General features: G+C 36.8%; 1 protein-coding gene across 1 annotated transcript in view; it reads right to left on the bottom strand.

The window, feature by feature from the left end:
- Positions 1 to 14,791, bottom strand: part of LOC125121911 (ankyrin repeat domain-containing protein 26-like) — a 382,269-nt gene that overhangs the window by 121,191 nt on the left and 246,287 nt on the right. Inside the window, 10 exon segments of the mRNA XM_047770216.1 lie at positions 7 to 43; positions 46 to 75; positions 78 to 405; positions 407 to 766; positions 1,793 to 1,834; positions 2,142 to 2,325; positions 4,030 to 4,240; positions 9,275 to 9,416; positions 10,205 to 10,238; positions 12,271 to 12,441. Coding sequence (XP_047626172.1) covers positions 7 to 43; positions 46 to 75; positions 78 to 405; positions 407 to 766; positions 1,793 to 1,834; positions 2,142 to 2,325; positions 4,030 to 4,240; positions 9,275 to 9,416; positions 10,205 to 10,238; positions 12,271 to 12,441 — 1,539 coding nt within the window.

Raw genomic sequence — 14,791 nt, forward strand, 5'->3', positions numbered from 1 at the left:
TTCTGCTGGCTGTCTTTTTTGTTTTGCAAGTCATCCAGCTGCGTCGCAGCAAGAGGTTTTCACTCTCTAGTTGGATAATCCCCCCTTCAAGGATTCCTGTGTCCAGTACTTCTTCACTTTGCCTTGTTCACTTGGAGGCATGTGATCAATTTCCTTCTGACACTGTGCTTGACTTAGGTCTCTCTGTACAGGTACAGTTTCAAACACCAAAGACTTTTCTCTGAGAGCATCTCTCCTGTGATGGAGCTCGGTTTCTAGGCCACTGAATTTTCCTTCAGACTTAGACAGTTGCTGGGAATGCATCTCATTATCTTTCAGGTTAGACACATCCAAATTTATTTCATCTTGTAAGGATAAGCACTTATCTCTTCCTCTCTGGAAGGCAAGTTCCAGGTCTCTTTTTGATCTGACTTTGCACTTGATCATGGGTGGCAGCCAATCTAGAGCGGTATGATTCAACTTGCCTTTCCAGTCTTTCTTTATTTTGTCTTTCATTCTCCAGTTCAGACTTCAGCATTGCATTCTCAGCTGTCAGTTCATTGCGTTCCAAGATTATTTTTGTTAATGTTTCCTCATTAAGTTTTATTGTCTTTCGAACTTCAGCATACTTCTTTTTTACAATTTTCATGTCCATAAAATATTTCTTTTCCATTTCCTGGTTATGATTTTCCACTGCCTCTATTTCGTGTTTTAACATGGCAATTTCATTCTGTGACATGTGGTTTTTAGACAACAGTTCTTTTGCTTTTTCTTGACTCTCATCACCCTGGTAAAACAAAGGAGACTTTTAGCTAATACTCAAATTGACACCTGATTTCCTCTGAAAGACTAGACTATATTTATACCATGAGAAGATTGCAGTAAATGGATATCCAACAGGAAAAAATGAAAGTTAGATACATCCCTCAGAATTTACACAAGCAGGAATCTTCCCAAATTAAAAAAAAAAATAACTGAAGACAATGAATCCAATAGAAAAAAAAGAAACCACAAAAGCATTTTTAAAAAGCTCAGAATTAGAAAGGCCTTTCTCTGAATTACAAGAAACCCAAAGGCTTAAAAGAAAAGATGAATACATCTGACTACATTGAAGAATTCCATCTGGTATCTCAGCTATACAGCCACCCCACAGGAAGAGCGTTATCTCTGTACATAGTTTGAACAGACTGAATTTCCCAAACACTTTTTTCCAGAGAATGTTTCATAAATATTCCACTTTCCTAATATTTTTACAGTAACAGGAGTTATATCCACTGATAACTGACAAATCTAGTCACTATACTAAGAACTTCTATAAACACCAATTAACTCACTATGGCAACTCTGGAATGAAGAACTTACACATATAAGCAAGCTGAAGGATTTTCCCCAGGTCTTCTGTTTCTACTATGAGTCCTCTACACTATACTACAACTACCTACTTCTGTAGTATAAATATAAACACAAAGGAAGCCTTAAGCTTCACTAATGGTGAATACACTAATGGTAAATCAGGTAAAATTTATAGAGCGCTTCTTAGAAAATCGTGAGATTATTTGCTGCTGCAATAACTTTAATTCCTCTTTAAAATGTTTTAAATAGTAATAGACATGAAATGGCTAGGGTCACTGCTATGGTGTGAGTTCAGTTCCTGGCCCAGGAATGTGGTAGGGGCAGCCCCAACAAAGCAGAACAAACAAACAAAAAAACAAAAAGCACACAGGGATTTGAATCAAGAATGTTACTTGGAGTTCCCACTCAGGCTCAAAGGGATTGGCAGTGTCTCTCCAGTGCTAGGATGTAGGTTTGTTACCTGCAACTGTGGTGGCTTGGATCTGCCTGCAAACTCCACATGCTGCAGGGCAACCAAAAAAGGAAAAAAAAAAAAGATTATTACATTGTTGAATGGACCAAAAATGCCAATTATTATGTTAATGATTCAGCTCAATTTACCTTCCATTCCTCCATTCATAAAACATATACAAAGCATCTACTAGAAGCCAAGAATTGCAAGAAATGATCATTTAAGCTGTGTCATAGTTCATATTTAGGATAACTTTTGTTTTAAACTTGAATAACATATATTATATCAAAGGGATATGATAAATAATGTGGATGAAACAGAGTTCAAAATGTGAAATTTGCACCAAAAATTAATTTACCTGGTTCAGATTATTTCTCACCGCCCTCAATTCCATGTCCAGTGCTTGGACAGTCAGTTCAAGTTGCTGTTTTATTTCAGCTTCTTTATCATATCTCTCTTTTCTTCTTCTTAACTCCTTCCTAGTTTTTTTGTATAATTTATAAACATTTCTTCTTTTCTCCTCTTCTTGTTTTAAGGTGCATCTGTAGTTAAATATGCTTATCTTAAAATTTGTTTTGTTAGGAAATAAAAGGTTCATTTTATGATCTGGTTCTTCATAGTATACTAATGAAATGTCTATGTTCTCCTTTTTTTTTTTTCCTTTCCAGGTCTTATATTTTAATTCATCACTTCAGTCTCTTCATAGAAATAGAAACACTTGAAACATAGCAATGAAAAAAAGTTCTGCTTCTTAGTAAGTTTTAACCAATAGCAACTAATGAACAGTGTGGGAAAGAAATTTTGAAGCTATTCAGTAAAATTAGAGTTGAAAACTGGCCTTTTCTCCACATAGTCCTAATTCCTGTTCCATTAGGACAGCCAATTTAGTTCCTAATTAAAAAGAGATGGTGTTATTCAGAAACAAGTTTACAAGCAAACTCGAAATGAAATTGAACCTTCATGAACTATCACAGGTACCCCTAAATGATTTATAGTGCAAGATAACCTCTGTAGATATCTTTTACAGAACATCTCTCTGCACATTACTATAATCCCAAACCAGGCTAGGGAGTCTAAGATCTATTGCCTTACACTTTTTTCCCATTTTGGGGGGGCCATACCTGTAGCATATGGAAGTTCCTGGACCAGGGATCAAGTCTGACCTGCAGCTATGACCTATGTCACAGCTAGGGCAACACAAGACCCTTAACTACTGCACCAGACCAGGGATCAAACCGTCGCACTACAGAGACAATGCCAGATCCATGACCTGCTGTGCCACAGCAGGAACTCCCTGCCCTACACTTTTTACGTTTTTTCTTTTGAAAACCTTTCAACTTATCTTGTTGATTATGATCTACTTAATAAATCATTTTAAACTCTTTTTGGAACAAGATGGGATTCCCATTAATTCATTTAAAAATAAAGAATAATATGTGCTTTCAGCATAGATCCTTTAACTTTATCTGTGTAAGAATGATGTTGAATAGATTAATCCATAATCACTTTCAATTTTATTTTTTTTCCATCCACACATAAGAAAATTGCAGAAGTATTTAAAAAAATTTGTCTTTAGAAAAAATGGCCATTTCATATGTCTGTGTGTGGGAATGTAAAGCAAGACATAAAGCAATCTTCCTTGAGAAAAACTGAGAAATATGGATCGAGGAGTTTCTGCTGTGGCACCATGTGTTAAGAGTAAGGATTGTCTCTGTGGCATTGTCAGTTTGATCTCTGACCTAAGAAGTTTCATATGCTCTAAGTGCAACTGAAAAAAAGAACAAATAACGAACCGAAAGAAATATGCATCGAAGATTTAAAAAATTCTTATACTTTAACCAAAAAATACAAAATTAAAGAATTTATTCAAATAAATAATCAGAAATGAAGACATGAATTTATAGAAGATGTTCTTTTGGAGCACTAAGTATAATAGAAAAATGAAAAACAACCAAAATTCAATCAGTTAAATAAGCAATGAGGTTTTCATAAGGTGGACTTCAGTATGGTCATGAAAATGATGATTTAGAAAAAGTACATTAAATTGTTACAAGTTTTCACTGTTAAGAACTTGCTGTATTATTTCTAAGAATTCCATATTCCACAATACTAATGATGTTTTCACCCATATAAATCCTGGAAGGTAAGTTAGCAATTATAAAACTTTGCTTTGATGTATGCTTCATGAAAGTAAATAAAAATAGTTCAAATATGTCTTCAAATATTAAAACCAAGATGCTTGGTACCTCAAACTGTAGAACTCTTGTTGCCACTCCAGTATTTGGTGTTCTAACTGTGATTTCACTTCTTTTGCTTCTGATAGCTCCTTTCGTAACCCAATGATCTTACTTTTCATTTTTTAATTTTTCCTGTAAGGAGTTCTAGTGGCTTTTTTTAATTCTAGTAAACTGTCATCTGAAAGAACTGAATCCTGATTTTTCAATACGCTAACAGAATCTGCATTCAGAGAAGAAAAGAAAGAGGGAAATAAAATATAAGAATTATTTTTGTAGATAAAGGACCATGTACTTTGTAACATTCACACATCTGTACCTTGAACAAATACATATTGAGTATCTACAATGTGGAAGGCATGATATTAAGCTCAGCAGATAAAACAGAAGATACCACTGGCTCTTGTTACCTTAAAGTCTAGCAGAAGAGAAAGACACATAATGATAAAACTCAGATAGGTACTATAAGACAAGAGAGTTCTAGGCTCACATCACAAAATCTGAGTAGACTGGGTCAGGGAAGATTTCCGAAGGAAGGGATGGCTACACTGAGAAAAGAAGGCTGAACAGGAAGCACGGAGAAAAGGAGGAAGAAGAACACCGCAGACAGTCTGCAGCACATGCCCACATGCTCCTGCAATCTGATTCTAGCCAAGACAGAGGAACAGAGGAACAGGTAACCAATTACCCCCTCCTACCTGAAATAAGCAAAAGCAAAACAAACGGAATACACTAAAAATGATATTCAAGACACACAGGGCTTCAGGCAATGAAGGACAATGATCCCTGAAAAACACATGAGCTTAGCCCCAAAAACATCCCAGCTCACTGCCTTGAGAGAATATTCAGGTCAATGACACAGGGAGAAGGAACTTAAGTGGAGGCCACCAGCCCCACTAAGTTGAAGGGATGATGCTGAGAGTTTGGTGAAAGCAAAGCAGATGGAGATCTTAGGTCAGAACATGAGAGGAAGAGTTCCCATCGTGGCGCAGTGGTTAACGAATCCGACTAGAGAACCATGAGGTTGTGGGTTCGGGTCCCCTGCCCTTGCTCAGTGGGTTAAGGATCTGGCGTTGCCGTGAGCTGTGGTGGTAGGTTCACAGACGCGGCTCGGATCCCGCTTTGCTGTGGCTCTGGTGTAGGCCGGTGGCTACAGCTCCGATTTGACCCTAGCCTGGGAACCTCCATATGCCGCAGGAGCGGACCAAGAAATGGCAAAAGACAAAAAAATAAAAATAAAATAAAAAAATAATTAAAAAAAATAAATTTCCCTTCCTTCCCATTAAAAAAAAAAAAAAAAAAAAAAAGAACATGAGAGGAGAGGGAGTTCCCTGGTGGCACAGTGGGTTAAGGATCTGGGATTGTCACTGCAGTGTCTCAGGTTTGCTGCTGTGATGTGGGTTTTATCCCTGGCCTGGGGAACTTCCTTATGCCACAGGCATGGCCAAAAAGTGAATTAATGGATGAAAAATACATGAAAAATCATTTTAAAAAAACCATGAGAAGCAAAAATTGAGAGAAGTGCAAAGAGAAACAGACAATTTGTGATCATAGTCTGAGATTTCATTACCCCTCACTCAAGTAAGTGATAGAAAAGACAGGCAGAAAATCGGCATGGAGATATTAGAACTTGAACATCAATATTCTTTACAAGTAGCCATGGAACACTTCCCAAAAAGGACTCTATTCTGGGCCATAAAATAAATCGTAACAAAAGGAGTAAGTCAAAAGGATCAAAGTCATACTAAGTATGTTCTCTGACTACCAAGCAATCAAATTGTAAATCAAGAACAAACCTATCTCTGGAAAACACTCAAATATTCAGAACTAAATAACACACTCTGAATAACCCTCGAGTCAAAGAGGCAATAAAACAGGAATTGCAAAGTATTTTAGACTGAACAAAAATGAAAACATATCACACTACAATTTATGAAATGCTGCTACTTACACTAAAATTTTATAGTACTGCATATCTATATTACCAAGGAAGAAAACTCTCAAATCAATGACCTTGGGCTCCACCATGCAAACTAGAAAAAAAAAGCAAAGTAAACCCAAGCAGGCAGAAGAAAAGGAAACAATAAACATCAAAGACAAAACTCAATGAGAAAGAAAACAAATAAGACAATGTGTAAATATCGATGAAACCAAATGTTTTCAGGGGATGAATAAAAGTGAGAAACATCTAGCCGGGCTGGTGAGGAAAAAAAAAAGGTGAGAGAATGCAACAAATTATCAATTTCCAAAATGGCTAACATGATATTGCTACAGATTCTACAAATATCAATGGAAAGGCAGGGTAATATTATAAACATTATGTAAATAAAATTGAAAACTCGGATGACATGAGTAACTTGCTTGAAAGAGAAATTACCAATACTCAATCAAGAAAGAACAAATAGGAGTCGCCATTGTTGCTCAGTGGGTCAGAAACTGAATAGTATCCATAATGATGCAGGTTTTATGGCTGGCCTTGTTCAGTGGGTTAAGGATCTGGAACTGCTGTCAGCTGCAGTGGACGCTGCAGATGTGGCTCAGATCCAGTGTTGATATGGCTGTGGCAAAGGCTGGTATCTGTGGCTCTGATTCAGACCCTTGGCCTGGGAACTTCCATAAGCCCTGGGTGGCGCCTTAAAAGGAGAACGAAGGAAGGAAGGAAGGAAGGAGAAGGAAGAAGAAGAAGGAAGGAAAAAAGAGAGAGAGACATGAAAGAAGAAAGAAGAAAGAGAAAGAAAGAAGAAAGAAGAAGAAAGAAAGAAAGAAAGAAAAAAGAAAGAAAGAGAAGAAAGAAAAAAGAAGAAAGAAAAAAAGAAAGAAAAGAAAGAAAGAGAAAGAGAGAGAGAGAAGATAGGAAGGAAGGAGCGAAGGAGGGAGGAAGGATGGAAGAAAGAAAAAAATAAGCTAAAGAGCCCTGAATCTAAAACACAAATGAAAGTCCTAGTTAAACTCCTTTCCACAAAGAAAATTCCAGGTCCAAATAGCTACACTGATGAATTCTAACATACATTTGAGTAAGAAATAACAATTCCAGGATTTCCTGTTGTGGTTCAGTGGTAACAAATTTAACTAGTATCCATGAGGATGCAGGTTTGACCCTGGCCTCACTCAGTGGGTTAAGGACCCAGCATTGCCCTGAGCCTGGGAACTTCCATATGTAAAAGAAAGAAAGAAAAAAAAAAAAAGGAAAAGGAAAAGAAAAAAATATTGATGCCACATAAACTCTCTTCAAAAAATGAAGATGAGAAATATGTTCCAATGCATTCTATAAAATTAGTATTATCCTGAAACCAGACCAGACAGGGTCTTGGAAGAAAGAAAACTATGTCATGAAAATGGAGGTAAAAAGTCTAAATTAAAAATAAGCAGGAATGCTCATTGTGGTTCAGTGGGTTAAGACTGAGACAAAATGTCCCTGAGGATGGTGGGTTTGATCCCTGGTCTTGCTCAGTGGGTTAAGGATCCACCGTTGCTGGAAGCTGAGACAAAGGTTGTGGAAGCCAGCCAGATATCACATTGCTGTGCTGTGGCAGCAGGCCTGCACTGGAGCTCTGCTTTGAAACCCCTAGCCTGGGAACTTCCATATGCCATGGGTGAAGCACTCAAAAAGACCAACAAAACAAAACAAAACAAAACAAAACAAAAAAACAAATTAATCTTGAAAACAACATTAAAAGGATAATTCATCATGACCAATGGGATGTGTCCCAAGAATGTAGGGTTGTTTTTAACATTTGAAAATCTATTAATGTTAATCACCACATGAACCAACTGAAAAAGAAACATCCTGGGACCATAACAGTAGATGAAAAAGGCACTTGACAAAACTCAACCTCTTTTCCTGATAAAAAACCTCCAGCAACCTAGGAATACAAGGGAACTTCTATGTGATAAAGAGCTATCATTATCCCACAGTTGATATCATATTGTAATGAAGAAGAACTGAATGATCTTCCCAGGAGTTAAGGAACAAACAGGAAGAGCTGCTTCTACTCCTATTCAGCACAATATTAGAGTTTCCAGCCAGTGCAATGGATAAAAATAAAGAAACAGAAAGCATTGGAGGGGAAATGAAGAAGTAAAACTGTCTGCTAACCAGCAGGCAACATGGCTACATAATAGGAGTCAGTTAATTCCACCTTCTGGGCCAGGCTGCTTGCTTTGGTAAATAAAGTTCTGAACTGCAGCCATGTCCATTAATTTACCTGTTGTCTGTGGTTATGTGCTCATGGCTCAATGGCAGAGCTGATTAGATGGACAGAGAACGTGCTGGCTGCAAGTCTTAAATATGAACTCTCTTTAGTCAGATAGTAGTTTAAGAATGAAAAACCCTGACAACCTTTGCTTATTTAGAAAATCTGAGAGAATCTACAAAAATCCACTAGGACTAATAATACATGAGTTTGGTAAAGTTGGAGGACTCAGAATTGAATCACAGAAACCAACTCTAATTCTATAATCAGAATAAACACTCAGAAATTAAAATTTAAAATATACTACAACTGCACCGAGAAAAAACAAATCCAGTTACTTTCATAAAAGATGGAAAAATCCATACACTAAAAATGACAAAATATTCCTGAGAAAATCAAGGAAGAAAGGTCTCTATAAATGGAGAAAAACAATTGTTTAAGGGTTGAAAATTCAACACTGTTATTAAGAAGTCAATTCTCCCCCAAATATATCTGTCAATTCAACATAATCCAAAACTAATTTCCAGTAGATGATCAGATTATTCTTAAAGAAACTGACAAACTGATTCTAAAATTCATGGGGAAAGAAGGCTATAAAATGGGCACAAGATAAAGTTAAAGGACTGTGGCTTTAACCAGACAGCAAAGAGAAGCAGCAACTGGATTTTAAGCAAGGGGGTACCATGATAAGGCCAACATTTTCCAAATACATAATAATTATGGTTTCAGGAGATGGAGTGGCAAGGAAAAAAGTTCTCAGGTTACCCAAATATTCTAGGAGGGAAATGATGGAAGTTATGTACTTCCGTATTCTAGGAGGGAAATGATAACCGGACCTTGGGTGAAGGCACAGGGGAAAAGTAGAATCACAAAATCGCAGTGAGTGGGAATTATCACAGCCCTTTGCCTGAGAGCATATAATAACATTATGTATTACTACAAATCATTTTTCTGAGACGGACAGCACAATAATATACCTGTAGTCCATGTACAGTACTAGACAAGCTGTGTATGTATTACTACACTATACACAAAAAGGCTTTCTATGTATACAACAGGCCTACCTTTACACTCCGCGCCAAGTTGTTCAATTAGCAACATAGCATTCATAGATTTAGAGGAAAGCAACTCACAATTCTTGGAAGCTGTTTCAGGTAACTGAGTTAAGTCATCAAAGTCATCCATAGAATTAATTTGCTCTTTGACCTACAAATAAATAATAATCTTTCACAATGTCTCCCAAATATTTATAAAAAAATAGGTGTACAGAGATGATAAATATCCATATTTTATGAAAGCAAAAACATAGATACTTCTTTAAAAAAACTTTTATGGAAAGGATAACTTTATTAATAATGTTTCTAAACTTTTGTTTGTTTTTCCAGCCACGCCATAGTGTATGGATATACCCGGGCTAGGAGTCAAATGAGAGTGGCAGCTACAGGCCTATGCCACAGCCAGGGCAACAGGGATCTGAGTCACATCTGCAACATATGCTGCACCTTGTGGAAATGTTGGATCTTTCACCCACTGAGTGGGGCCAGTGATTGAACCTGCATCCTCACAAGGACAGCACTGAGCTACAACAGGAACTCTCTGCAACAAAGCAGATTTTCTTTTTTTTTTTTTTTTTTTTCAATCCTTCCCACAGCATGTGGAAATTCCTGGCCAGGGATCAAACCCATTCCACCACAGCAACCAGAGCTGTAGCTGTGAAAATGCTGAGTCCTTAACCTGCTGGGCTGCAAATGAACTCCTCTCTACTTTTCCTTTTTCTTTTTTCTTTTTCTTTTCTTTTTTTTTTTGTGGCTGCATGCATAGCATGTGGAAGGTTCTGGGCCAGGTGTCACATCTGAGCCTCAGCTACATCCTATGCCACAACACTGGATCCTTAACACACTGCACCACACAGCAACTCCCTCTACTATACCTTTTATAAACTACCTTTTACTACAGGATACTATTTTTTATAATTAATTTTTTACATTTTTTACCTTGTTCTCTTCATTAGGTGTTCTCTTCATAGGCCTGAAAAAAAAAAAAACAAAAAACACTCTTTTCAGGCAAATATTAAATACTTAAAATACAAAGAATACCTAAACTCATTTTTTATATAAAATCATTGCATTGGCAATAATGATTCTACAAAAGGGATTGAACAATAAATAGAAAGAGTAACATTTAAGGGCAAAGCCAATAGACCAATAATAATATTAACAAAAGCATTAATGTTAGATCAAGCTGACAAGAGAAAAACATTAATAACATTACTTGCATTATGTGCTAGGAAGGTGTATATCAGGGGTTTTTGTTGTCATTTTAAATGAAAGCTAGCTATTATTTTGTTGTAATAAAAGCTAACCTATTTGGAAAATACCGCTTAAGACTTTCTGAAAGAAACCCTTTTAAAAATTATGGTATTCATTTTTTAAGGACCAACGAAGCAACTACTATGCATTGTTATAAGCACCTTATGGGTCTAAAAGGCATTTTAATCCTCACAACAATTCTGGGAGATAGGTAATACAATAGGTACTTTACACAAGAGAGAAAATGAGGCACGGAGAGGCTAAGCATCTTGCCCAAGCCTGGATAGCTCTTTAGTAACAGACCCAGATTTCAAACCCAGGAAACCTTCAACACTTGTGTTTTAGAGAAGGCTGAGACAGTAATATTTATTTTTAAGTGTTTTAAAGTCATAGGATAGCAAATTAATCTATATTATTATGCCATGTCTAGCTATAATTACAAATGATTTCTGAACCTTGCTCATGTTTTTAAAAATAAAAAAGACTTTAGACCTAGGCAATATTAGAGATCTTTTTTAATTTTTTTTTCTTTTTGTCTTTTCTAGGGCCACACCCACAGCATATGGAGGTTGCCAGGCTAGGGGTCTAATCAGAGCTGTAGCCTCCGGCCTATGCCAGAGCCATAGCAACATAGGATCTGAGCTGCATCTGTGACTTACATCACAGCTCACAGCAATGCCAGATCCTTAACCCACTGAGTGAAGCCAGGGATCGAACCTGCAACCTCACGGCTCCCAGTTGGGTTTGTTAAACACTGCACCATGACAGGAACTCCTAGAGATCTACTTTCAATGAAGATTAGCATTTTCAAAAGAAGTTCATCAGCAGGCATTAATTCACCCATTCAGCTGTTTATTCATGCATTTACTATGTATCTTTATTGAGCAAACAATATCTGTCCAAAGACAGTTTTGGCACAGGAAGCATGGCTTATGTCATTTAGAACTTTATCATCCAAAAGTAGTAATCTGCAATAGACTTGTTACACAGTTTACTTGTCTGTTGTATCTAAACAAAATCTTCCCTTATTTCCTAGAATCCAAACAATTATGAAGTTAACATAGTCTGATGTTTTAGAGTACCTCACAAAATCAGTGATGCAAAGACCCTGTAATATCTAGAATCCTCAAGGAATGATTAAATCCTATTCAGTATGGCCTAGATGTTTGCATATTTATGATTATATAATTTCAATACATACATATGATAGTACAATTTCTAAGTAATCATCTGCATATTCAATTATTTAAGTATATTACACTTCACATCCAGTGACCAAATCCTTAGCATTAAACTACATGAACAGAAGGATTGTGTACAGTTAGTTCACCATACTATTTTAAAGGCAATGGAATACAATCAATAAGCTTTCTCATGTTGCAAATGCAAACGTCCTCTACCAGATCATTTCCAACATACAAAAATACTCCGAAAATACCCATCTTAACATAAGAAAAGAAAGAAAACTCCCTTGAACTCCACATTCCTCTTCAGTTATCATAAGGTTCTCTACCCCTTTTCCCAGTCAATATTCTCTAAGGAGTTGTTTACTCATATTCACTACAGTGTAGCTTCCATGGGGCCACTGAAACTACTTCCAGGCAAAGGCACTCATCCTCATCTTAGCCATTCAGCAGTGTTCAAGTGAAATAATTGAGCACGCATATTATATTATGCTGTTCTATTCCTAAAAAAAAGTAGTCAATGCTAATCTTTTTTTCACCTAGAAATAAAGAATTTGTAAAATTTACCTGCTATCATCCTGATCTCTGTCACTTAAGCTTCTGTCATCATTCACGTGTAGTAAATCAACAGTCAGTGAATCAGCCTTCTCAAATATTGGTGGAATCACAGGTTCTTTTGATGACCACTTTTCTCTTTCATTTTTCCATACTTCTTTCATATGCATGCCAGAACTGCTGCTTTAAAAAAAAATCCATTTTAAAGCCAATGTTGTCTAATAATTTGACTGACAAAGAATAAAAAACAGTTTTTGTAAAATTCCTACTCTTATCCACCTTAAGTAATTTATTAATTCAAAAAAAATGCTTGCAGTACCAACAGTATTCAAGGAAACAAACTCTTGCTTCAAAGACAGTTTACAATGATGATACAATGTGATAAGTAAGAGTTGTGAGGGATTGTAAGGAAGGTTTTAGAGAGGAGGTGAAATTAAACAGAGGAGACCATGAGGAAAAGAAATGGGAGAAACTCTTTCTACTTAGAGATTAGAATGTGAGCATTACAATGAGGAACATGACATCTAGGTGTTTCCAAGGAACCTGGATGGTGAAGTACAAAATACATGGACATGAGTAGAGAAATGCATCTGGAAAGACATTCTGAAGAACCTCAAATGTTACACTAAAAATCTAGAGTTCAATAGTTAAAAAAAATGATTCAGACATGGGAGTAATATTTAGATTTATACTATATTTTCTTTTGTTTTAAAGTGTATAATGCTTAATTTAAATGATTTTTTTAAAAATAGCACAGGGCACATATAACCTGAAAAAAGCAATCAAGGAAATTACTTGAGGTGGAAAAGTTACTTTTTTTTTTTTTTTAATTTTCCCACTGTACAGCAAGGGGGTCAGGTTATCCTTACATGTATACATTACAATTACATTTTTCCCCCAGCCTTTCTTCTGTTGCAACATGAGTATCTAGACAGAGTTCTCAATGCTACTCAGCAGGATCTCCTTGTAAATCTATTCTAAATTGTGTCTGATAAGCCCAAGCTCCCGATCCCTCCCACGCCCTCCCCCTCCCATCAGGCAGCCACAAGTCTCTTCTCCAAGTCCATGATTTTCTTTTCTAAGGAGATGTTCATTTGTGCTGGATATTAGATTCCAGTTATAAGTGATATCATATGGTATTTATCTTTGTCTTTATGGCTCATTTCACTCAGGATGAGAGTCTCTACTTCCATCCATGTTGCTGCAAATGGCATGATGTCATTCTTTTTTATGGCTGAGTAGTATTCCATTGTGTATATATAACACTTCTTCCAAATCCAATCATCTGTCGATGGACATTTGGGTTGTGTCCATGTCCTGGCTATTGTGAATAGTGCTGCAATGAACATGCGGGTGCATGTGTCTCTTTTAAGTAGAGTTTTGTCCAGATATATGCCCAAGAGTGGGATTGTGGGGTCATATGGAAGTTCTATGGATAGATTTCTAAGGTATCTCCAAACTGTTCTCCATAGTGGCTGTACCAGTTGACATTCCCACCAGCAGTGCAGGAGGGTTCCCTTTTCTCCACAGCCCCTCCAGCACTTGTTATTGGTGGACTTCTTAATGATGGCCATTCTGACTGGTGGGAGGTGATATCCCATGGTAGTTTTGATTTGCATTTCTCTTATAACCAGCGATGCTGAGCATTTTTTCATGTGCTTGTTGGCCGTCTGTCTATCTTCTTTGGAGAACAGTCTATTCAGGTCTTTTGCCCATTTTTCCATTGGTTGATTGGCTTTTTTGCTGTTGGGTTGTATAAGTTGCTTATATATTCTAGAGATTAAGCCCTTGTCCGTTGCATCATTTGAAAGTATTTTCTCCCATTCTGAAAGTTGTCTTTTTGTTTTCTTTTGGGTTTCCTTTGCTGTGCAAAAGCTTTTCAGTTTGATGAGGTCCCATGGGTTTATTTTTGCTCTAATTTCGATTGCTTTGGGAGACTGACCTGAGAAAATATTCATGATGTTGATGTCCGAGAGTGTTTTGCCTATGTTTTCTTCTAGGAGTTTGATGGTGTCCTGTCCTATATTTAAGTCTTTCAGCCATTTGGCGTTTATTTTGGTGCATGGTGTGAGGGTGTGTTCTAGTTTCATTGCTTTGCATGCAGCTGTCCAGGTTTCCCAGCAATGCTTGCTGAATAGACTGTCTTTTTCCCATTTGATGTTCCTGCCTCCCTTGTCAAAGATTAATTGACCATAGGTGTCAGGGTTTATTTCTGGATTCTCTATTCTGTTCCATTTGTCTGTCTGTCTGTTTTGATACCAGGAGCACACTGTTTTGATGACTGTGGCTTTGTAGTATTTCTTGAAGTCTGGGAGAGTGATGCCTCCTGCTTGGTTTTTGTTTCTCAGGATTGCTTTGGAGATTCTGGGTCTTTTGTGGTTCCATATAAGTGTTTGGATTGTTTGTTCTAGTTCTGTGGAAAATGTCATGGGTAATTTGATAGGGATTGCATTGAATCTGTAGATTGCTTTGGGTAGGATGGCCATGTTTACAATATTGATTTTCCCAATCCAGGAACATGGAATATCTTTCC

The sequence above is a fragment of the Phacochoerus africanus genome, chromosome 3 (assembly GCF_016906955.1).
Source record: "Phacochoerus africanus isolate WHEZ1 chromosome 3, ROS_Pafr_v1, whole genome shotgun sequence".
In the NCBI taxonomy this organism is placed as follows: Eukaryota; Metazoa; Chordata; class Mammalia; order Artiodactyla; family Suidae; genus Phacochoerus; species Phacochoerus africanus.